Raw genomic sequence first — 26,086 nt, 5'->3', positions numbered from 1 at the left:
TTTTTAAGAAGTTTCTTAAAAATTTAAATTTTATTTAAAATGGATACATTTGAGGGCCATAACATTTGTTTAGCAGTCATTGCGCTGTTTAAAACCGCGGTTACACCTAATCCCTTGGGGTCTAACTTTTAGTGGGGAAATTAACAATGTAATTACTGCGGAAGAGGTGAAGTTTTTGTCAGTTTCCCTGATTTGAGAGATTTCACTGATTGCTGGCTCTGTGGGGTGGTGGGGGGGGCGCAGCATGTGTTGGAGCAGTGAATGACAGACCGCAAATTCAGGATTCCGCATATGCCAAATCCCGAAGTTGCGGTCAGTTTCAAAGGTGGCATGACTGCTGACGGCAAACGCCATCAGTTCAGTCATTTGGACCACAAATTCCAGGCCATAGATTGAATTCAACAAAGTCTGTTTTCTATATTTAGTCATGGTGATGAATAAGTGAGCTGCAACTTGGAACATAATGCAGATGCAATGAGCTGATTTTAATTTGAGGTGCATTATCAAAATCCATAACGAGGCCTTGGACAACGTGGACAATTTTCCATACTTCGGGAGCTGACTGTCAGCAAGAGCAGACATTGACGACAAGGTCCAACACCACCTTTAGTGCGCCAGCGCAGCCTTCGGTCGCCTGAGGAAGAGATTGTTTGAAGACCAGGACCTCCAATCCGGCACCAAGCTCATGGTCTACAGAGCAGTAGTGATACCTGCCCTCCTCTTCTCTTCTATATGGCTCAGAGATATGGACTATATACAGCAGATTCCTCAAAACCCTGTAGAAGTACCACCAGCGCTGCCTCTAAGATCCTACAAATCCATTGGCAGGACAGACGCACCAACGTCGGGTGTTCTCACTCAGGCCAGCATCGAAGCATTGACCACGCTCGATCAGCTCCATTGGACGGGTCACATCGTCCGCATGCCCGACACGTGACTACCAAAGCAAGCGCTCTACGCGGAACTTCGGTATGGCAAGCGAGCCCCAGGTGGGCAGAGGCAACGCTTCAAAGGCACCCTGAAAGCCTCCTTGACAAAGTGCAAACCTCCCCACCGACTCCTGGGAATCCCTGGCCCACGACCACCCAAAGTGGAAGAGCATCCTGGAGGGCGCTGAGCACCTCGAGTCTCGTCGCCGAGAACATGGAAGCCAAGAGTAGACAGCGGAAGGAGTGTGCGTCAACCCAGGCTTCCCGACTACCCTTTCCTTCAACCACTGTCTGCCCCACCTGTGACAGAGACTGTCGGTCCCGCATTGGACTCCTCGGTCGCCTGAGCACTCAATTTTAGAGTGGAAGCAAGTCATCCTCGACTCCGAGGGACTGCCGATGATGATGAATGCAGATGCAATGAGCTGATTTTTAATTTGAGGTGTACAACAGCTGGTCGGTGGACAGAGAATGCTGTCTCATCTGTTAATACTGTGAGGCATTTATCTCATTTACATGCAGCCTGTGATCTGTAGGCGCCAAGGTCATGCCTTGAGGCAGCTTGCCAGCTGGAAAAGGCAGGAAATCCACAGGGTTGAGTCGGCAGGGAAACTGGGGAGGAGGAGGCAGAGTGAATCACCTCTCTCAGGCTTGCAGCTGTCTGGAGTTTTCTTTTGTGGACCCAGGAGGAGCACTCCTGCTCTTCCAGGCCCCACAAAAATGGAAGTTTAATAAATAAGAACTTGGGCTGTTTATTTGGGCAGCGTCCAGTGGTCCCTTCAAGGATTTGGATATTGCAAGTGGCCTCCTGCCTGAAACTGGTGGCGCTCTGGCTGCCCATTTCATGACCTTAACCAAGATGGTGGAGGCTGGAGCACAAAAGTAAATGACCTATCGCCTTTTTCGTATCACTATTGCCCATTTACGCCAAGCAGACGCATTTAAAATCGACCCCCATGTGTGGCCTCACTTGTATTGCCTTTATTACTGGGATTTAAATTGACAGGTTTACTTTGAAGCCCTGCTCTGCACTCTTGAATAATCTTTGCAGACGCAAAAGAAAGTGGCTCCTGATTTAAATTCATAATTGGTTGTCAATACTATTCAGAATCTTGGAATGAAGCATTCAAAATAAAAACGTGATTAAACTGGTTAACTATGTAGTAACTTACAAACTATAGTAAACATCTAAGGACTGTGAGCCTTTTGCATTCTAGAGATATTTTAAGCTACCACACAAGCTACTTGCCTGTATAAATGGTATTCCAGCTGGTAGATCTAACTACGTAGGTCATGGTGTCTAAACCGATCAACAGTATTTCCTTTAAAATTGACCCAACCGATAGTTGTGCTGAATAGAATAAGCAAATTGTCTGTTCTATCTCACCTGGAATAGCGTGCTAAACTTTTGTAAGACATTTGATCGAGTGATCTGGCTGATGATTAAGAAAACTTATGTAAATACAAGTCATGTGGATTGATTCACATGGCAGGGAGCTTTGTGAGTTAAATTTGCAGCTGTCTGGTTAGTAAACATTTTGAAACATACATTATATGGTCTGCAATATTATTGGGATTTTATTGTCATGGGGAAAACTAACATGATTTATATCATGTCTGTCTTCACAGGCAGAGGGCCTTCTGAACTAGTACTATTTCTATCCAGTCACACCATTTCTGGAGTAAAGCTTAACTTGCTTGACATTAGAAAAAACATTGTGTGAAATGGTACAATGATCCTGCCATTACAAAACAGTATATCCTCTGATGGAGAGCTGCAGGGAGCAAATATACAGTTATAAATTCCATCCAAATGCTGCTTGTTTTTGCTCACACAATATGCAGATTATTCTGCTGACTGCAAAATGTAATGATTGAAATCTTCCATTTTTGGTGCTGAACTATTGAATATTTCTAAAATCAATCAGCAGAAATCCATCACCAAATCTTGGTACTCACTTTTTTTTAAATGATCTGTCTGTTCAAATTATGATAACTTAAAATAATTTTTGTTGACTATGAACGAGCATCTCATGTTTTGTTGTAAATTGTTGCTTGTATTTAACTATTTCCTGAGAGAATTTGTTTGATAATGTGCATTGGTTTACTGTATTACTGTCTTGCAGTACAAAAATGCTGGTGTGATTGAACTAGAAGCTTGTGTGAAGGCAGTTAGGGTGCTGGCTATTCAGAAGAGAAGCATGGAAGCCTCAGAGTTCCTTCAGAATGCTGTGTATATCAATCTTGGCCAGGTAAAGTTTTCATTCATTCTGCATTATGTTTTCATTTTATGAAACGACCTGTTGATTCTCTTTTGCGACTCTTAAAATAAACTTGATTGTTGGAACAGCAGTTGGCTGATAAAATGTTGAAAAAAAACCTTTTTATTGATTCTTGATACCACTTGCAACATAGATATCAACTTAAATCTTTTCAAAAAGAAACAACTGAGGTATCAATCGAAAAACATTGCTCGTTTATTAAAAACAGTTGTACCTATATTTTGTGCTGGCTTCACCTGGAAATTAAACTATTTTGAGTGGAGCAAAATGGGATTTAAAAATCAAGAAAATTGCTCATTTGTCTACTTTTGGAAATGAGCTGTATATTTTAATGTGATAATACGAAGATATAGTTAAGCATTTGTGTAAACTTAGAGTTCATTTCTTCGAAAAGATTATTGAGTTCATCTATTTTTAGCATCTATTTTTACAATTTAACAGCATTTCAGTATTTAATATTGCAATTTATGTTACGTTTAAATAAAGAAGCTGTATGGGGTCACAGTTTTCCACAAACTGAGTCTATTGACATATAAAACCCAGTATTGTAGTTTAAAGCTGCTTCCTTTTCTTTCAAATCAAAAGCTGATGTTTAGTTTTAAACTTGACTAGTATGTGCAACAGTCATCTAATTCGTCCAAAAATTGTATTGAAAATATTATCCAAAGCATTGGGTATGTAATTCAATTTGTCATACTTCAGAAATATCTACTGTTGGCTGTTCAGTAGATGTGTGTTTATTTATTTATTGCACATTATCCACATGCCATGAATTTATTCTCCAGTTCCAAAAGCAGCCCATACAGTTGCACTGAAACAGGAATGTAATGTTTTAATTGGAATGTAATGTCTAAATGGGAAAAATGCAATTGTGCCTGAATCTCTTGGTTAATGCTTCTGTTTTGTTTAAGGTAAAAGCTGTGTTTTTAGTCTGCTAATTAATTAAAAGACTTGTGCATGTTGTTAATGTCTTGATTGCTTCTGTGTATGTCAGATTAAGAACATGTGTAGAAATATTGTTATTTGTAGTTTCGAGCACACAACTGGAAAAATAATATGCACTTTTGTGCTACTAAAAGCTATGTTTAAAATCTATGTTTAAAATCTAAATTCTGCAAATGTTATTAGTGCAAAAACTAGCTTTTTCTGTGTTGTATATTCAAAATAGGGGGCTTGTATACTTCGGATATAACTTGCTAAGGGAGATGTTTTGTGAAAGGGGCATAACTTGTCAAGGTTTATCATGTTCAAACATTGAGAAGGCAATATATAAAAATCAAACTGGGATGTTGGATTATATTGTCAAATTTGTTGAGTTCAAATCTGTAGAAGTCATGTCAAAGTTTTACAGAGCTTTGGCTTCTTCATGCCTGGATTAATGTGTTTGAAGAACATTGCGTCTTTTTTTGTTAGAACGGCACAAATTACGGGTGATATAATGTTTCAAGTTATGAGAGGATGAGTCAGGGTAGATAGAAGCTGACTGTTTCCAGTAGTTGAAGGGTCAAGATTAAATGCCAAAATTTTAGAACAGCGAAGAAAAATAGAATCATAAAATCATAGAAATTTACAGCATGGAAGGAGGCCATTTCAGCCCATCGTGTCCACGCTGACCAACAAGAGGCTATCCAGCCCAATTCCCACTTTCCAGCTCATGGTCCGTTGCCTTGTAGGTTACGGCATTTCAAGTGCGCATCCAAGTACTTTTTAAATGTGGTGAAGGTTTCTGCTTCTACCACCCTTTCAGGCAATGAGTTCCAGAACCCCACCACCCTTTGGGTGAAAATGTTTCCCCTCAAATCCTCTCCAAACCTCCCACCAATAATTTAGCAGCTGTCTGAAAATATCTCATTTGGAAGTGTTTTATAATTACAGTATGCTCATGCTGAATAATAAATTTTGCATGTGCTCAGTATTTCTTATCTCATACAATAATATAATTCATTGCATCTTCTTGTAGCTTTCTGAAGAGGAGAAGATTCAGCGATACAGTATCCTTTCTGAGCTGTATGACCTGATAGGTTTTCATCGTAAAGCTGCTTTCTTTAAACGTGTAGCTGCTATGCAATGTGTGACACCATCCATAGTTGACCCAGGGTGGAGAGCTTGCTACAAGCTGTTGTTAGAAACGTTGCATGGATATAGCCTGTCACTGGATCCCCAAGACTTCAGCAAAGGTAAAATTTGTTTTTCAATCCAGTCAAAGTTTTAATGAAGCAAATACGTACTATATTTACAAAATAATAATTGAATAATTGGCTTGCTTCCATCTACATTATAGTCTGCTTTCCTTGTTGGCAAAACTTTGAACCATGTGCAAATGCATGAATCTTGAGTATGATCACTCAGCATTAAATCTGACTGGTACCTTCCTGATGTCAAATGCGGAAGTAAGTTAGCATAAGCCAGGAACTTTCAAGTGCGTTGCAAGTCTGTACAAGAGAACAACTTTCCAGTGACCAATGCCGATGTTCTCGATCAAACCAACATCCTTAGCATCGAAGCACTGACCACACTCGACCAGCTCTGTTTGGCGGGCCACATCATCCGCTGCCTGACATGAGACTCCCAAAGCAAGCGCTCTACTCGGAACTCCGAAATGGCAAGCGAGCCCCAGGTGGGCAGAGGAAAGTTTTCAAGGACACCTTCAAAGCCTCCTTGATAAAGTGCAACATCCCCACCGGCACATGGAAATCCCTGGCCCAAGACCGCCCTAAGTGGAGGAAGAGCATAGAAACATAGAAAATAGGTGCAGGAGTAAGCCATTCGGCCCTTCAAGCCTGCACCGCCATTCAAAAAGATCATGGCTCATCATTCCCTCAGTACCCCTTTCCTGCTTTCTCTCCATACTCCTTGATCCCTTTAGTCATAAGGGCCATATCTAACTCCCTCTTGAATATATCCAACAAACTGGCATCAACAACTCTCTGCGGCAGGGAATTCCACAAGTTAACAACTCTGAGTGAAGAAGTTTCTCCTCATCTCAGTCCTAAATGGCCTACCCCTTATCCGAAGACTATGTCCCCTGGTTCTGGACTTCCCCCAACATCGGGAGCATTCTTGCCGCATCTAACCTGTCCAGTCCCGTCAGAATCTTATACATTTCTATGAGATCCCCTCTCATCCTTCTAAACTCCAGTGAATAAAGGCCCAGTCGATCCAGTCTCTCCTCGTATGACAGTCCAGCTATCCCTGGAATCAGTTTGGTGAACCTTCGCTGCACTCCCTCAATAGCAAGAATATCCTTCCTCAGATTAAGAGACCAAAAACTGAACACAATATTCCAGGTGAGGCCTCACGAAGGCCCTGTACAACTGCAGTAAGACCTCCCTGCTCCTATACTCAAATCCCCTAGCTATGAAGGCCAAAATGCCATTTGCCGCCTTCACCGCCTGCTGGACCTGCATGCCCACTTTCAGTGACTGATGAACGATGACACGCAGATCTCGTTACACCTCCCCTTTTCCTAATCTGCCGCCACCCAGATAATCTGCCTTTGTGTTTTTGCCCCCAAAATGGATAACCACACATTTATCCACATTCTACTGCATCTGCCATGCATTTGCCCACTCACCTAACCTGTCCAAGTCACCCTGCAGCCTCTGAGCATCCTCCTCCACAGCTCACACCGCCACCCAGTTTAGTGTCATCCTCAAACTTGGAGATATTACACTCAATTCCTTCATCTAAATCGTTAATGTATATTGCAAAGAGCTGGAGTCCCAGCACTGAGCTCTGCGGCACTCCACTCGTGACTGCCTGCCATTCTGAAAAGGACCCGTTTATCCCGACTCTCTGCTTCCTGTCTGCCAACCAGTTTTCTATCCACATCAGTACATTACCCCCCAATGCCATGCTTTGATTTTGCACACCAATCTCTTGTGCGGGATCTTGTCAAAAGCCTTTTGAAAGTCCAAATACACCACATCCACTGGTTCTCCCTTGTCCACTCTACTAGTTACATCCTCAAAAAATTCCAGAAGATTCGTCAAGCAAGATTTCCCTTTCATAAATCCATGCTGACTTGGACTGATTCTGTCACTTCTTTCCAAATGCGCTGCTATTTCATCCTTAATGATTGATTCCAACATTTTCCCCACTACTGATGTCTGGCTAACCGTTGTATACTTAACCGTTTTCTCTCTCCCTCCTTTTTTAAAAAGTGGTGTTACATTAGCTACCCTCCAGTCCATAGGAACTGATCAAGAGTCAATAGACTGTTGGAAAATGATCACCAATGCATCCACTATTTCTATGGCCACTTCCTTAAGTACTCTGGGATGCAGACTATCAGGCCTTGGGGATTTATCGGCCTTCAATCCCATCAATTTCCCGAACACAATTTGCCGTCGAATAAGGATATCCTTCAATACCTCCTTCTCACTAGCCTACTGTCCCCTAGTACAATCGGAAGGTTATTTGTGTCTTCCTTTGTGAAGGCAGAACCAAAGTATTTGTTCAATTGGTCTGCCATTTCTTTATTCCCCATTATAAATTCACCTGACTCCGACTGCAAGGGACCTACGTTTGTCTTCATTAATCTCTTTCTCTTCACATATTTATCGAAGCTTTTGCAGTCAGTTTTTATGTTCTCTGCAAGCTTCCTCTCGTACCCTATTTTCCCCATCTGAATTAAACCCTTAGTCTTCCTCTGTTGAATTCTAAATTTCTCCCAGTCCTCGGGTTTGTTGCTTTTTCTAGCCAAATTATATGCCTCTTCCTTGGCTGAAACACTATTCTTAATTTCCCTTGTTAGCCATGGTTGAGCCACCTTCCCAGTGTTATTTTTACTCCAGACAGGGATGTACAATTGCTGAAGTTCATCCATGTGATCTTTAAATGTTTGCCATTGTTTATCCACCGTCAACTCTTTGTATCCTTTACCGGTCTATTCTAGCCAGTTCACGCCTCATACCGTCGAAGTTACCTTTCCTTAAGTTCAGGACCCTAGTTTCCGAATTAACTGTCACTCTCCATCTTAATGAAGAATTCTACCATATTATGGTCACTCTTCCCCAAGGGGCCTCGCACAACAAGATTGCTAATTAGTCCCTTCTCATTACACATCACCCAGTCCAGGATGGCAGCTCTCTAGTTGGTTCCTCGACATATTGGTCAAGAAAACCATCCCTAATACACTTCAGGAAATCCTCCTCCACTGCATTGCTACCACTTTGGTTCGCCCAATCACTATGTAGATTAAAGTCGCCCATGATAACTGCTGTACCTTTATTGCACACATCCCTTATTTCCTGTTTGATGCTGTCCCCAACCTCACTACTACTGTTTGGTGGTCTGTACACAACTCCCACTAGCGTTTTCTGCCCTTTGGAATTCCGCAGCTCCACCATACCGATTCCACATCATCCAGGCTAACGTCCCTCCTTACTATTGCATTAATTTCCTCTTTAGCCAGCAACGCCACCCCGCCTCCTTTTCCTTTCTGTATCTATCCTTCCTAAATGCTGAATACCCTTGGATGTTGAGTTCCCAGCCTTGGTCACCCTGGAGCCATATCTCCGTGATGCCAATTACATCTTATCCGTTAACTGCTATCTGCGCAGTTGATTTGTCCACCTTATTCCGAATACTCCTCGCATTGAGGCACAGAGCCTTCAGGCTTGTCTTTCTAACACACTTTGCCCCTTTAGAATTTTGGTGTAATGTGGCCCTTTTTGATTTTTGCCTTGGGTTTCTCTGCCCTCCACTTTTACTATTTTCCTTTTCTATCTTTTGCTTCTGACTCCATTTTATTTCCCTCTGCCTCTCTGCATAGTTTCCCATCCCCCTGCCATATTAGTTTAACTCCTCCCCAACAGCAGTAGCAAACACTCCCCCAGGACATTGGTTCCGGTCCTGCCCAGGTGCAGACCGTCCGGTTTGTACTGGTTCCACCTCCCCCAGAACTGGTTCCAATGTCCCAGGAATTTGAATTCCTCCCTTCTGCACCACTGCTCAAGTCATGCATTCATCTGAGCTATCCTGCGATTCCTACTCTGACTAGCACGTGGGCACCGGTAGCAATCCTGAGATTACTATCTTTGATTTAACTCCTAGTTCCTTAAATTCATCTCGTAGGACCTCATCCCGTTTTTTACCGATATGCACCACGACAACTGGCTGATCACCCTCTCTTTTCAGAATGTCCTGCACCCGCTCCGAGACATCCTTGACCCTTGCACCAGGGAGGCAACATACCATCCTGGAGTCTCGGTTGCGGCCGCAGAAACGCCTATCTATTCCCCTGACAATTGAATCCCCTATCACTATCGCTCTCCCACTCTTTTTCCTGCCCTCCTGTGCAGCAGAGCTAGCCATGGTGCCGTGAACTTGGCGGCTGTTGCTGCCCTCCCCTGATGAGTCATCCCCCCTCAACAGTACCCAAAGTGGTGTATCTGTTTTGCAGGGGGATGACTGCCGGGGACCCCTGAACTACCTTCCTTGCACTGCTCTTCCTGTTGGTCTTCCATTCCCTATCTGGCTGTGGACCCTTTACCTGCGGTAAGACCAACTCACGTGCCATTTACGTCATTCTCAGCATTGTGCATGCTCCAGAGTGAATACACCCGCAGCTCCAGTTCCGCAATGCGGTCCGTCAGGAGCTGGAGGCGGATACACTTCCCGCATATGTAGTCGTCAGGGACACTGGATGTGATTGGGATGACGGAGACGGGGCTCCAGGATGATCAGGGCTGGGAACTCAACATCCAGGGGTATTCAACATTCAGAAAGAATAGAATAAAAGGAAAAGGAGGTGGGGTAGCATTGCTGGTTAAAGAGGAGATTAATGCAATAGTTATAAAAGACATTAGCTTGGATGATGTGGAATCTATATGGGAAGAGCTGCAGAACACCAAAGGGCTAAAAACGTTAGTGGGAGTTGTGTACAGAGCTCCAAACAGTAGCAGTGATGTTGGGGAGGGCATCAAACAGGAAATTAGGGGTGCATGCAATAAAGGTGCAGCAGTTATAATGGGTGACTTTAATATGCACATAGATTGGCCGAGCCAAACTGGAAGCAACACGGTGGAGGAGGATTTCCTGGCGTGCATAAGGGATGGTTTTCTAGACCAATATGTCGAGGAACCAACTAGGGGGGAGGCCATCTTAGATTGGGTATTGTGGAATGAGAGAGGATTAATTAGCAATCTCATTGTGCGAGGCCCCTTGGGGAAGAGTGACCATAATATGGTGGAATTCTGCATTAGGATGGAGAATGATGCAGTTAAATCAGAGACCATGGTCCAGAACTTAAAGAAGGGTAACTTTGAAGGTATGAGGCGTGAATTGGCTAGGATAGATTGGCGAATGATACTTAAGGGGTTGACTGTGGATGGTCAATGGCAGACATTTAGAGACCGCATGGATGAACTACAACAATTGTACATTCCTGTCTGGCGTAAAAATAAAAAAGGGAAGGTGGCTCAACCGTGGCTATCAAGGGAAATCAGGGATAGTATTAAAGCCAAGGAAGTGGCATACAAATTGGCCAGAAATAGCAGCGAACCTGGGGACTGGGAGAAATTTAGAACTCAGCAGAGGAGGACAAAGGGTTTGATTAGGGCAGGGAAAATGGAGTACGAGAAGAAGCTTGCAGAGAACATTAAGACGGATTGCAAAAGTTTCTATAGATATGTAAAGAGAAAAAGATTAGTAAAGACAAACGTAGGTCCCCTGCAGTCAGAATCAGGGGAAGTCATAACGGGGAACAAAGAAATGGCAGACCAATTGAACAAGTACTTTGGTTCGGTATTCACTAAGGAGGACACCAACAACCTTCCGGATATAAAAGGGGTCAGAGGGTCTAGTAAGGAGGAGGAACTGAGGGAAATCTTTATTAGTCGGGAAATTGTGTTGGGGAAATTGATGGGATTGAAGGCCGATAAATCTCCAGGGCCTGATGGACTGCATCCCAGAGTACTTAAGGAGGTGGCCTTGGAAATAGCGGATGCATTTACAGTCATTTTCCAACATTCCATTGACTCTGGATCAGTTCCTATCGAGTGGAGGGTAGCCAATGTAACCCCACTTTTTTAAAAAAAAAGGAGAGAGAGAGAAAACAGGGAATTATAGACCGGTCAGCCTGACCTCAGTAGTGGGTAAAAGGATGGAATCAATTATTAAGGATGTCATAGCAGTGCATTTGGAAAATGGTGACATGACAGGTCCAAGTCAGCATGGATTTGTGAAAGGGAAATCATGCTTGACAAACCTTCTGGAATTTTTTGAGGATGTTTCCAGTAAAGTGGACAAGGGAGAACCAGTTGATGTGGTATATTTGGACTTTCAGAAGGCTTTCGACAAGGTCCCACACAAGAGATTAATGTGCAAAGTTAAAGCACATGGGATTGGGAGTAGTGTGCTGATGTGGATTGAGAACTGGTTGTCAGACAGGAAGCAAAGAGTAGGAGTAAATGGGTACTTTTCAGAATGGCAGGCAGTGACTTGTGGGGTACTGCAAGGTTCTGTGCTGGGGCCCCAGCTGTTTACATTGTACATTAATGATTTAGACGAGGGGATTAAATGTAGTATCTCCAAATTTGCGGATGACACTAAGTTGGGTGGCAGTGTGAGCTGCGAGGAGGATGCTATGAGGCTGCAGAGTGACTTGGATAGGTTAGGTGAGTGGGCAAATGCATGGCAGATGAAGTATAATGTGGATAAATGTGAGGTTATCCACTTTGGTGGTAAAAACAGAGACAGACTATTATCTGAATGGTGACAGATTTGGAAAAGGGGAGGTGCAACGAGACCTGGGTGTCATGGTACATCAGTCATTGAAGGTTGGCATGCAGGTACAGCAGGCGGTTAAGAAAGCAAATGGCATGTTGGCCTTCATAGCGAGGGGATTTGAGTACAGGGGCAGGGAGGTGTTGCTGCAGTTGTACAGGGCCTTGGTGAGGCCACACCTGGAGTATTGTGTACAGTTTTAGTCTCCTAACTTGAGGAAGGACATTCTTGCTATTGAGGGAGTGCAGCGAAGGTTCTCCAGACTGATTCCCGGGAAGGTGGGACTGACCTATCAAGAAAGACTGGATCAACTGGGCTTGTATTCACTGGAGTTCAGAAGAATGAGAGGGGACTTCATAGAAACGTTTAAAATTCTGACTGGTTTCGACAGGTCAGATGCAGGAAGAATGTTCCCAATGTTGGGGAAGTCCAGAACCAGGGGTCACAGTCTGAGGATAAGGGGTAAGCCATTTAGGACCGAGATGAGGAGAAACTTCTTCACCCAGAGAGTGGTGAACCTGTGGAATTCTCGACCACAGAAAGTAGTTGAGGCCAATTCACTAAATATATTCAAAAGGGAGTTAGATGAAGTCCTTGCTACTCGGGGGATCAAGGGGTATGTGAGAAAGCAGGAAGGGGGTACTGAAGTTGCATGTTCAGCCATGAACTCATTGAATGGCGGTGCAGGCTAGAAGGGCTGAATGGCCTACTCCTGCACCTATTTTCTATGTTTCTATGTTATGTTTCTATGTTTCCCACATCGTACAGGAGGAGCATAACACGTGTCCGAGCTCTCCTGCCATGACTTAACCCTTAGATTAACTTAAATTGGCAACAAAAATGCTGAAGGTTACTTACTGATATAGAAAAGAAAACTAAAAACTACTCTCCAATCACTTACCCCCTTGGCTGTGACGTCAACTTTCGATTTCTTTCTGCTTCTATTTTGCCTTCTCTCCGTGCTGTAGCTGCACAAGCATGCTTTTTGTAGGCCGCTCCTCCACGCATCTCCCGAGTCTCCACGAACTCCCGAGCCTCAGCGACGCGTTGGACCTTTTATAGGCCACTCCTCCACGCATCTCCCGAGTCTCCACGAACTCCCGAGCCTCAGCGACGCGTTGGACCTTTTATAGGCCGCTCCTCCACGCATCTCCCGAGTCTCCACGAACTTCCGGGAGATGCGTGGAGGAGCGGCCTATAAAATGCCCAATGTGTCGCTGAGGCATCAGGGAGGGCGTTGAGCACCTCGAGTCTCATCACAGAGAGCATGCAGAAAGCAAGCGCAGACAGCGGAAGTAGCGTGTTGCAAACCAGACTCCCCACCCACCTTTTCCTTCAATGACTGTCCCATCTGTAGCGGAAATTGTAATTTCCGTGTTGGACTGTACAGTTACCTGAGAACTCCCTTTTAGAGTGGATGTAAGTTTTCCTCAATTTTGAGGGACGGCCTATCATGATAGGGGTGCTGCATGAGACACACGTTTTGCTAGCAGCGGCCACCATTTATGTTTGTCGTTGGAGGCAACAGGTGTGCCTTTCAATTCGGCTGCATTCCGACCTTTGCGACTTGCCCTATGGAGTCAAGTCCTCGAGGGGACAGGGTTGAGAGTGGCCAAACTCATTTCATGTCGAAACTTTCTGACCAACAGAAAAAGCTGAGACAATTATCTCATCAGTCTGGAGTGGGTTTGAACCCAGGTCACTGAAGTAAAAGGCAGTCTACTAACCCATTAGACCATCTGGCCCTGCTCAGTCCGCCCCCCCCCCCCCCCCAAAAAAAAAAGGGCGCTTATCTGAACACAGACCTTTTTGGGACATTTAAAAAAACGCTAACTATTAACTTAACATACACGATCCAAATTGCTGAAATTCTACATAGCTGATGTTCTAAATAATAATCTGTTATAAGTTTCTTCCCTTTTTGGACTTTTTAGAATTGAATTACCAAATCAAATATTTTGAGTTTGCTTCCACATTTTTACCAGAAAAGATGTTTGCATGCTGTGGTTAAACTTGGCGAATGCTGACTCCTTTGTTTTGTAATTATAGTTGAGCTACAGATCGTTGAGATACTGAGATCTTTGGTGTCTACATTCTGAATTGTGAGAACTCTCATAAATTCTCTGTTTCCAGTTTTCTCATTTGCAGCCCTGACCTGACATAAGAACATAAGAATTAGGAACAGGAGTAGGCCATTTAGCCCCTCGAGCCTGCCCCGCCATTCAATAAGATCATGGCTGATCTGGTCGTGGACTCAGCTCCACTTACCCGCCCTCTCCCCGTAACCCTTAATTCCCTTATTGGTTAAAAATCTATTAGAAACATAGAAACATAGAAACATAGAAAATAGGTGCAGGAGTAGGCCATTCGGCCCTTCTAGCCTGCACCGCCATTCAATGAGTTCATGGCTGAACATTCAACTTCAGTACCCCATTCCTGCTTTCTCGCCATACCCCTTGATCCCCCTAGCAGTAAGGACCTCATCTAACTCCTTTTTGAATATATTTAGTGAATTGGCCTCAACAACTTTCTGTGGTAGAGAATTCCACAGGTTCACCACTCTCTGGGTGAAGAAGTTCCTCCTCATCTCGGTCCTAAATGGCTTACCCCTTATCCTTAGACTGTGACCCCTGGTTCTGGACTTCCCCAACATTGGGAACATTCTTCCTGCATCTAACCTGTCTAACCCCGTCAGAATTTTATATGTTTCTATGAGGTCCCCTCTCATTCTTCTGAACTCCAGTGAATACAAGCCCAGTTGATCCAGTCTTTCTTGATAGGTCAGTCCCGCCATCCCGGGAATCAGTCTGGTGAACCTTCGCTGCACTCCCTCAATAGCAAGAATGTCCTTCCTCAGGTTAGGAGACCAAAACTGTACACAATACTCCAGGTGTGGCCTCACCAATGCCCTGTACAACTGTAGCAACACCTCCCTACCCCTGTACTCAAATCCCCTTGCTATGAAGGCCAACATGCCATTTGCTTTCTTAACCGCCTGCTGCACCTGCATGCCAACCTTCAATGACTGATGTACCATGACACCCAGGTCTCTTTGCACCTCCCCTTTTCCTAATCTGTCACCATTCAGATAATAGTCTGTCTCTCTGTTTTTACCACCAAAGTGGATAACCTCACATTTATCCACATTATACTTCATCTGCCATGCATTTGCCCACTCACCTAACCTATCCAAGTCGCTCTGCAGCCTCACAGCATCCTCCTCGCAGCTCACACTGCCACCCAACTTAGTGTCATCTGCAAATTTGGAGATACTACATTTAATCCCCTCATCTAAATCATTAATGTACAGTGTAAACAGCTGGGGCCCCAGCACAGAACCTTGCGGTACCCCACTAGTCACTGCCTGCCATTCTGAAAAGTACCCATTTACTCCTACTCTTTGCTTCCTGTCTGACAACCAGTTCTCAATCCATGTCAGTACACTACCCCCAATCCCATGTGCTCTAACTTTGCACATCAATCTCTTGTGTGGGACCTTGTCGAACGCCTTCTGAAAGTCCAAATATACCACATCAACTGGTTCTCCCTTATCCACTCTACTGGAAACATCCTCTTTGACTTGAAAACATTCAATGAGCTAGCCTCAACTGCTTCCTTGGGCAGAGAATTCCACAGATTCACAACCCTCTGGGAGAAGAAATTTTTTCTCAACTCGGTTTTAAATTGACTCCTCCGTATTTTGAGGCTGTGCCCCCTAGTTCTAGTCTCCCCCACCAATGAAAACAACCTCTCTGCCTCTATCTTGTCTATCCCTTTCATGATTTTAAATGTTTCTATAAGATCACCCCTCATCCTTCTGAACTCCAAGGAGTAAAGACCCAGTCTACTCAATCTATCATCATAAGGTAACCCCCTCATTTCTGGAATCAGCTGAGTGAATCGTCTCTGTACCCCTTCCAAAGCTAGTATATCCTTCCTTAAGTAAGGTGACCAAAACTGCACGCAGTACTCCAGGTGCGGCCTTACCAATACCTTATACAGTTGCAGCAAGACCTCCCTGCTTTTGTACTCCATCCCTTTCGCAATGAAGGCCAATATTACATTTGCCTTCCTGATTACCTGCTGCACCTGCAAACTAACGTTTTGGGATTCATGCACAAGGACCCCCAGGTCCCTTTGCACCACAGCATGTTGTAATTTCTCCCCATTCAAATAATATTCCCTTTTACTGTTTTTTTTTCCCAAGGTGGATGACCTCACACTTTCCGACATTGTATTCCATCTGCCAAGCCTTAGCCCATTCGCTTAACCTATCCAAATCTCCTTGCAGTCTGAGTCCTCTACACAACCCGCTTTCCCACTAATCTTTGTGTCATCTGCAAATTTTGTTGCACTACACTCTGTCCCCTCTTCTAGGTCATCTATGTATATTGTAAACAGTTGTGGTCCCAGCACTGATCCCTGTGGCACACCACTAACCACTGATTTCCAACCGGAAAAGGACCCATTTATCCCGACTCTCTGCTTTCTGTTCGCCAGCCAATTCTCTATCCATGCTAATACATTTCCTCTGACTTCCGCGTACCTTTATCTTCTGTAGTAACCTTTTGTGCGGCACCTTGTCGAATGCCTTTTGGAAATCTAAATACACCACATCCATCGGTACACCTCTATCCACCATGCTCGTTATATCCTCAAAGAATTCCAGTAAGTTAGTTAAACATAATTTCCCTTTCATGAATCCATGCTGCATCTGCTTGATTGCACTATTCCTATCCAGATGTCCCGCTATTTCTTCCTTAATGATAGTTTCAAGCATTTTCCCCACTACAGATGTTAAACTAACCGGCCTATAGTTACCTGCCTTTTGCCTGCCCCCTTTTTTAAACAGAGGCGTTACATTAGCTGCTCTCCAATCCGCTGGTACCTCCCCAGAGTCCAGAGAATTTTGGTAGATTATAACGAATGCATCTGCTATAACTTCAGCCATCCCTTTTAATACCCTGGGATGTATTTCATCAGGACCAGGGGACTTGTCTACCTTCAGTCCCATTAGCCTGTCCAGCACTACCCCCCTAGTGATAGTGATTGTCTCAAGGTCCTCCCTTCCCACATTCCTGTGGCCTGCAGCCCTTTTATATTCAGTGGCCCTTTTTGTTTCTTGCCTTTGGTTTCTCTGCCCTCCATTTTTACTCCTCCTCTTTTCTGTTTTTTGTTTTTGTCTCCTTTTTGTTTCCCTCTGTCTCCCTGTATTGGTTCCCATCCCCCTGCCATATTAGTTTAACTCCTCACCAACAGCACTAGCAAACACTCCCCCTAGGACATTGGTTCCGTTCCTGCCCAAGTGCAGACCGTCCAGTTTGTACTGGTCCCACCTCCCCCAGAACCTGTTCCAATGCCCCACGAATTTGAATCCCTCCCTGCTGCACCACTGCTTAAGCCACGTATTCATCTGTGCTATCCTGCGATTCCTACTCTGACTAGCACGTGGCACTGGCAGCAATCCCGAGATTATTACTTTTGAGGTCCTACTTTTTAATTTAACTCCTAGCTCCTTAAATTCGTCTCGTAGGATCTCATCCCTTTTTTTACCTATGTCGTTGGTACCAATGTGCACCACGACAACTGGCTGTTCTCCCTCCCTTTTTAGAATGTCCTGCACTTTCTCTGAGACATCCTTGACCCTTGCACCAGGGAGGCAACATACCATCCTGGAGTCTCGATTGCAGCCACAGAAACGCCTATCTGTTCCTCTTATGATTGAATCCCCTATCACTATCGCTCTCCCACTCTTTTTTTTATGCCCTCCTGTGCAACAGAGCAAGCCACGGTGCCATGAACTTGGCTGCTGCTGCTCTCCCCTGATGAGTCATCTCCCTCAACAGCACTCAAAGCAGTGTATCTGTATTGTATTGTATTGTATGTATGGACAGCCTGCAGCTATTGGTGCTTTTAACACACCTGAATTGTTAAATATTTGGGCAGTGAGCTTATAAATCTTGCCTTAGCTGTATTATGGATTTTGGCAGAAGTTCAATTGTGTACGGAACAGGATGCAAATCTGAAGACTTATTTTCTTGAAAGCATTTCTGTCAATGTTGATTAAATATTGAGCAGTGAAATGACCATGAACATTTAATGAATTTCAGAAAATTTTGAATATTTTAGTAGTAAGACATGTTGCTTATTAGGCATTTCTGATAGTTAATTTCCTCCCCGACCTTGTCTTGACGATCCAAATGGTTGACCACTTCATGCTCCTCCTTCACCACCTCTCTGTTGCCTACCTTTTGTGGCCTTCCTCTCCAACATAGTTCAATTTCTAATCATCCCAATGTAATGACCACATCTACTGCAATGGCCTCTCCTGTTCGTGCATAGTCACCTCTGGTGTGCCTCAAGGCTCGACTTCTGGTATTTCTCGTGTCCATGCTGTCTTTTGTGGCATTATGAAGTTAGATTCCATATGTATGCCCATAACACCTTGATTTACTTCTTTGCCACCACCATTAACACAGTGGCTGTCACTGCTATCAGCTGCCTTTTTGACCTGAAGTTATCCATCAGCCAGAATATTTTGGAGCACAATATCAACAAGGCTAAATCTATCCTATTTAGCTTTTCTTTATTCATTCACATGATGTGGTTGTCACTGGCAAGTCCAGCATTTACTGCCCACCCCCTAATTGCCCTTGTGAAGGTGGTGGTGAGCACCTCATTGAACTATTGCATTCCATGATCCTTTGCTCGGCCTTTTCAGAGGGCAGTTCAAAGTCAATCACACTGCTGTGGGTCATATATAGGCCAGACCAGGTAAGGACATTAGTGAACCAGATGAGTTTTTATGATACTTGTTTTTTTTTATTCCACATTTATTTGATTAACTGAATTTAAATTCCTCAGCTGCTTGTGAGATTTGAATTCATGTCTTCGGATCATTACTCCAGGGGCCTCTGGATTACTAGTCCAGTAACATGATCACTATACTAATGTACAGAGGAACTTGGCAGATTAGCTCCTAATTCTATCCATTTCCCTGGCTTTTCATTCAAGTTTAACCTGATAGAATGGAACCTTCGGGTCCTGTTTGATCCTGAGCAGATACTCCATTTCCATGTTGGGTTGTCACCAACACTATCTATTTCCAACTTTGCAATATTATCCGTCTCTATCATTCCTATTGTATTTGAAATCCTCATCTGTTCCTTGGTTACCTCCGAGATTTAACTTCACGAAATCCCTAATACTGGTCACTTGCCAGCATGAATTTGCTAAATCTACACAAAATCCAACTCATTCAACACTTTTATCCTGTAGTTCCTACTTGGCTCTTGTTCCATGAGTTATCCATCAGCTTAACAAATGTACCTTATTTGACTATATGTCTGTGCTCTCATCCTCTGCTCTTCAATCTCTGGTCTATTGTGTGTTCTTCTACCTTTTCGTACTCCACCATCGTGACAAGTCTTCACCCATCATGACCTTGCCTTCTGGGATTTCACTTTCTAAAACCCTTTGCCGAGTCTTCTCTCTTGCCTTCAAAATCTCTTTTCAAGAATGTTTACTGCCATTGGTTGCCATCCTGAACCCTCATTTTAACTCATGGCTCTCGCCCCGTCCCACGCGCTCGCGCCTCGCTTTCTCTCCCCTCCTGCTCCTATTTCTTATGTTTTTATTTCCTTTCCCTGTCTTGGTTCAATTGCCTGTCTTAACAATGATCTTTTGTGTACAGCTATTATGATTCTGATTTTAATTCTAAATTAACCTTGCAGGAACCCACAAAGGCTGGCCAGCAGTACAAATGCGCTTATTACATGAGCTTGTTTATGCTTCAAGACGAATGGGAAATCCTGCTCTTGCAGTTCGCCATCTGTCCTTTCTCCTTCAAACCATGCTTGATTTCCTCTCCGATCAAGGTAGAATACATTAATGCATAACATTCCTATTTTAATTTAATCCTGCACTATTTTTTTTTTTTTAGCTGAAATTTATCGACCGTCTGACTTATTGCACTATCCTTAAATCTAGTTACAGTACATAAGGAGCTTAAAAGTCAGCTGTAATTCTAATCTTATACTAGGTTTAGTTGGATACACATGTTTTAGTTTTGTTTGGTTGTCACCAAAGCTTGAGTGAGGAGGTCATTTACTTTCAACCAGACTATATGGTGACCAATTATTTTTGAATGGGATTGATACTTGTCCAACTCTGTGGGCCCAAGTTTCCACACGATAAAAAACGGGCGCCCCTCCGAGCTGGGCGCCCGTTTTTCGCGCCACAAAGTGCGCCTAAAAAAACCCTCCGTATTCTCCACCTCCCTGCAGGTCCTCTGGCCCTCGGCGCGGCGCAGCAGGAGCTGTAGGGGGCGGAGCTAGGACCCTGCGCCGAAAACAGTGCCGGGAGCTCTGCACATGTGTGCTACAGTGGGCACGCAAGTGCAGTAGCTCCAGGCGCCCGAAACTGTGTGGGAGGGGCCCGAAGCACGCAGCCCCTAGCCCTGGCCGAATGGCCTCACTGGGGCTGCGTGAATAAGGCTCTCCCACGGCCAGCTCCTGCTTCCTGCCGACTCCCGCTCCTGCTCCCCCCCCCCCCCCCCCGATCGGACTCGACCCGCCTGTCGCTGCCGCTCCTGCTTCCCCGCCGCTCCTGCTCACTCCCCCGCCGACCCGAACCGAACCTCTCTTCCCCGACCCGACCCAACGCCACCTACCTCTGATACTGGGGACGGGCCCTGCCCGAAATCTCGAGCCCGGCCCGTTCAGCCTTCGGTCCCGATGGCAAACCGCTTCCTAAAGGCCTGCCTGAAGAACTTTCACACAGGTAGGAACATGGTTTATTTAATCTTTTCTTTGCTTATAAATGTTTATTCAGGTTGGATTTATTTGTATAAGTATAACTAAGGATTTATTGTAGAATTTAATGACTTCCCTTTTCCCCCCCCCCCCCCTCGTTCCCTACGCCTAATTTGTAACCTGCGTCTGATTTTTTTAATGTGCAGAACAGGTTTTTTCAGTTCTACAAAAATCTTCTCTTGCTCCATTCTAAGTTAGTTTGGAGTACGTTTTCACTGTGGAAACTTGGAAATCAGGCGTCAATGGCCGGACACGCCCCCTTTTGAAGAAAAAATTCTGTTCCAAAGTAGAACTGTTCTACCTGACTAGAACTGCAGAAAAAAAAATGTGGAGAATTGCGATTTCTAAGATAGTCCGTTCTCCACCAGTTGCTCCTAAAAATCAGGTGCAAATCATGTGTAAACTTGGGCCCTATGTCTTGCTGTTTTCAGAGATATTTAAGGAGTTGTAGTTTTTTGAATCTTGCAATTGGTTTGCAGTTCTCAAGAATAGTTTAAGCCAGAATCAGCTCATGCCGTAATGAGAAATAAAAGAAACAAAACAGTGAGTGTGTAACAATATTCTATTGAAGAAGAATTTAATATTACTTTGCGACTTTTTAGTGTTTTCCTTACAGTAAGTTAGATGGAAAGATTTCTATTGCAAATATACATGTATTCTATTTACATAGGATATACAGCACAGGAACAGGCCATTCGGCCCAACCAGTCCAAGCTGTTATTTATGCTCAACTCAAACCTCCTCTCGTCTTTCCTCATCTTAACTCTATCAGCATAACTCTCGATTCCCTTCTCCCTCATGTGCTTATCTAGCCTCACCTGAAATCCATCTATACTATTGGCTTCAACCACTCCTTGGGAACGTGTTCCATATTCTCATCGCTCTTTGGGTAAAAAGTTTCTTCTGAATTCCCGCTTTGATTTCTTGCTGACTATATTATATTGATGGCCTCTAGTTTTGCTCTTCCCCACAAGTGGAAACTCACTCTCTCTCTGCTCTTTTATAATTTTAAAGACCTCTATTCGGTCACTCCTTCGGTCAAGAGGGAAAAGACCCAGTCTGTTCATTCTTTCCTGATGGATAAACCCTTGCATTTCTGGTATCATCCTTATAAATCGTTTTTTTTTGCACCCTCTAGTGCCTCAATATCCTTTTTTATTATATGACGGCCAGAGTTGTACGCAGTACTCCAAAGTGTGGTGTAACCAAAGTTTGATAAAAGTTTAGTTCTACTTCTCAATTCAGTCCCTCTGGAAGTAAACCCTTGTGATTGGTTTGCTATTTTATGACCTTTTTAACCTGTGCCGCTACTTTTAGTGATTAGTGTATTTGTACTCGGAGATCCTTTTGCTCTTCTATCCCATTTTAGATTTGTATTTTTCAAGTAATATGCGACTTTCCTATTTTTCTTATCAAAATGTAATTCCTCATTTATCTGTTTGAAATTTATATGCCCATTCTGCAAGTTTAATCATGTCTTACTGTAATTTTTTGCAGTCCTCCTTAGTATTAACTGTCTTCCCCCCCCCCCCGCCCACCTCTCCCCAATTTGGCATCTGCAAATTTAGAAATTGTGTTTTTGATTCCCAAGTCTAAATCGTTACTATGCATTGTGAACAACAGTGGTCCCAGCACTGATCCTTGTGGAACACCACTTCCTACACTCTGCCACTCTAAATAGCTACCCTGCACCGCCACTCGCTGCTTTCTGGCTTGAAGCCAGCTAGTTATCCATTCAGCTACTTGTCCCCTGACTCCGCATTCTCTGGCCTTAATCATTAGTCTATTATGTGGTACCTTTATCGAAGGTCTTTTGAAAATCTGGATAAATTACATCTTGGCCATTTTCTCTATTACCTCTTCAAAAAATTCAATGAGGTTGGTCAAGCTTGACTTTCCCTTTTGAAATCGATGCTGACTATTGGTTATTGCATTTTTGGTTTTTTGATGTTCTATTTTCTTCTTTGTTAGGTATTCTATTACTTTTCTTACCACTGATGGTAAGCTGACTGGCCTTTACTTCCCTGGCCATGTTGTATCTCCCTTTTTAAATATAGGTATTACATTAGCTATTTGCCAGTCCTCTGGCACTACACCTTTTTTGAATGAATTATTAAATATGTGTAATAATGCCTCTGCTATCTTTTCCCTAGATTCTTTTAAAATGTGCAGATGTAATCCATCTGGACCAAGGGTTTTATCCTCTCCTGAGTTTGATTAGTTTATTTAATATTTCTTCTTTTTTATTTTAAATGCCGTTATCTCATTTCTAATCTTGTCATCCGATGTCATGTCCACCTGTTCCCTGGTAAATACAGAAACAAAGTAATTATTTAATATTTCTGCCATCTCCCTATTGCTGCCTGTGATATTATCCTGTCCATCCCTGAGTGATCCTATTCCCATCCCGACTTTCCTTCTTTATTTGTGTCTGTAAAATATTTTACTATTTTGTTTCAGGTATCAGGTATTTATTAACTAGTTCATCTTGGGTAAAAATAGATACCATTAAGTTATAGATATTACAGATGAATAGTAATTTAAAAAGGAACAGAACAAAGGGAAGGGAGAGGAAAAAAAATACATGCACAACGCCGTTCATCTGTAATATACTGCAATTTTGGTGAGGAGTCCACACCCAAAACATTTTCAATGGTCATTTTCCAACATTCTATACACTCTGGATCCGTTCCTATAGACTGGAGGGTAGCGAATGTAAGCTCACTTTTTAAAAAGGGAGGGAGAGAAAAAACTGAGAACTCCAGACTGGTTAGCCTGACATCGGTAGTGGGGAAAATGTTGGAATCCGTTATTAAAGATGTAATAGCAGCGCATTTGGAAAGCAATGACAGGAGCGGCCCAACTCAGCATGGATTTATGAAAGGGAAATCATGCTAGGGAAATCATGCTTGACAAAGCTTCTAAAATTTTTGAGGATGTAACTAGTAGAGTGGACAAGGGAGAACCAGTGGATGTGGTGTATTTTGGACTTTCAAAAGGCTTATGACAAGGTCCCACACGAGATTAGTGTGCAAAATTAAAGCACGTGGTATTGGGGGTCATGTACTGACGTGGATAGAGAACTGGTTGGCAGACAGGAAGCAAAGAGTAGGAATAAATGAGTCCCTTTCAGAATGGCAGGCAGTGACTAGTGGGGCACCGCAAGGTTCAATGCTGGGACCCCAGCTATTTACAATATACATTAATAATTTGGACGAAGGAATTGAATGTAAGATCTCCAAGTTTGCAGATGACACTAAGCTGGGTGGCAGTGTGAGCTGTGAGGCGGATGCTAAGAGGCTGCAGGGTGTCTTGGACAGATTAGGTGAATGGGCAAATGCACGGCAGATGCAGTATAATGTAGATAAATGTGAGGTTATCCACTTTGGTGGCAAAAACAGGAAGGCAGAATATTATCTGTGTCATGTATCCGACATGGTTACTGCTTGTACTATTACAAGGTGTGCCACTAGAGGACACTGCAATGGGAGACTTGCAGGCTACCTGCACAGGTGTGCCTGGCCAAGTATAAAAGGCAGGCCACCATGTGTGATCCTCAATCTGGAGTTATCAATAAAGGACTAAGGTCACTTGAGTTCAAGTACAACACATTGCCCCGTGGAGTCATTATCAGAGCATCTAAAGACATAACAATCTGAATGGTGACAGATTAGGAAAAGGGGAGGTGCAATGAGACCTGGGTGTCATGGTACATCAGTCATTGAAAGTTGGCATACAGGGACAGCAGGCGGTGAAGGCGGCAAATGGCATGTTGGCCTTCATAGTGAGAGGATTTGAGTATAGGAGCAGGGAGATCTTACTGCAGCTGTACAGGGGCTTGGTGAGGCCTCACCTGGAATATTGTGTACAGTTTTGGTCTCCTAATCTGAGGAAGGACATTCTTGCTGTTGAGGGAGTGCAGCGAAGGTTCACCAGACTGATTCCCGGCATGGCAGGACAGACATATGAAGAAAGACTGGATCGACTAGGCTTTTGTTCATTGGAATTTAGAAGAATGAAAGGGGATCTCATAGAAACATAAAATTCTGACGGGATTGGACAGGTTAGATGCAGGAAGAATGTTCCCAATGTTGGGGAAGTCCAGAACCAGGGGTCACAGTCGAAGGATAAGGGGTAAGCTATTTCGGACAGAGATGAGGAGAAACTTCTTCACTCAGAGAATTGTGAACCTGTGGCATTCTCTACCACAGAAAGTTGTTGAGGCTAGTTCGTTATATATATTCTATTCAAAAGGGAGTTAGATGTGGCCCTTACGGCTAAAGGGATCAAGGCGTAGGGAGAGAAAGCAGGAATGGGGTACTAAAGTTGCATGATCAGCCATGATCATATTGAATGGTGGTGCAGGCTCGAAGGGCCGAATGGCCTACTCCTGCACCTATTTTCTACGTTTCTATGTGAACTCATTTGTTCTCTCAACAGATGTTGCTTGCATTGCTGAGTGTTTCTCACATTTTCTGATTTGTTCCATATTTTCAGTATCTGCAGTTTTTAATCCTTTTTGTCATAATTAGATAAGTAGAGGAGATTATTGATGTGGAGAAGGAATGGTGGGAAAGAACAGTGAGGAGCTAGTAGAGTTATTGGAGAAAGAGTGAAGAGGACAAATTAATTTGAGCAAAAGCTAGATGGAACATAGATTAGGTTGGGAAGCCATATTGCAACTAATTCAGAAGCTACAGCTAAGAAGTGGAAAGAAGACTAACCATTTAAATAACTTTAGATCATGAATTATTGCTGTTCTTAAAAGCTGGAGGAAACTTCATAAGGAATTTTTAATTTTGATATAATTTGCATGCATTGTTTTGCTGTATCAAATAATTGTATTTTTAATCAGTTCAGAAAATAACCTTTTTAGATTTGAATGTTTAATACATAGTAAACACTTTGATTAGAAGATAGGATCGCTGTTTCACTGTTGTACACTCGCATGTACTCCTATTCTGTCTTAACGAATAGGTTAATCCAAGCGCCTGATGACCCGCATGTCTGAATCCTGTGAAGTAACTGCACTGCACAAATATTAAGCAAAGAATGAGTTGCAATAAAATAGACTTGCTAAATTTGTTTAGATTTTCTGATGTAATGAATTATTATTGGCACATCTGTCTTGGAGCTTTGGGTGTTCATAAATCATTTTGCAAGTTTTTGAAATGTTTTCATATGAGTAAATTTGAAGGGCTCTAACCTTTAGAGGCTGGTTAAACTTCTCAAATCTTGCTATCTCGTAAGCTGCATATATATTGGAAATTTGACTTTTACTGATAGAATAATATGAATAGATTACAGTGGGAAGTTAATTTAAGAAAAATAT

The 26,086-nt window shown here is 43.3% G+C and overlaps 1 protein-coding gene across 7 annotated transcripts in view; it reads left to right on the top strand.

Annotated features, from left to right (window-relative positions):
• Window positions 1-26,086, top strand: part of trappc9 (trafficking protein particle complex subunit 9) — a 1,402,808-nt gene that overhangs the window by 142,004 nt on the left and 1,234,718 nt on the right. For all 7 annotated transcript variants that reach the window (XR_011595734.1, XM_070892854.1, XM_070892846.1 and 4 more), the window contains 3 exons: window positions 3,056-3,181; window positions 5,172-5,388; window positions 19,675-19,818. Coding sequence is in view for 6 of the 7 variants with exons in the window: in XM_070892854.1 (XP_070748955.1) it covers window positions 3,056-3,181; window positions 5,172-5,388; window positions 19,675-19,818 (487 nt within the window). In the remaining variant the exon portion in view is untranslated. The remainder of the gene's footprint in view (window positions 1-3,055; window positions 3,182-5,171; window positions 5,389-19,674; window positions 19,819-26,086) is intronic.

Source organism: Pristiophorus japonicus, chromosome 1 (assembly GCF_044704955.1).
Source record: "Pristiophorus japonicus isolate sPriJap1 chromosome 1, sPriJap1.hap1, whole genome shotgun sequence".
NCBI lineage: Eukaryota > Metazoa > Chordata > Chondrichthyes > Pristiophoridae > Pristiophorus > Pristiophorus japonicus.
Note: the sequence above shows the minus strand (reverse complement) of the source record. Positions and strands in the feature narration are given on the sequence as shown.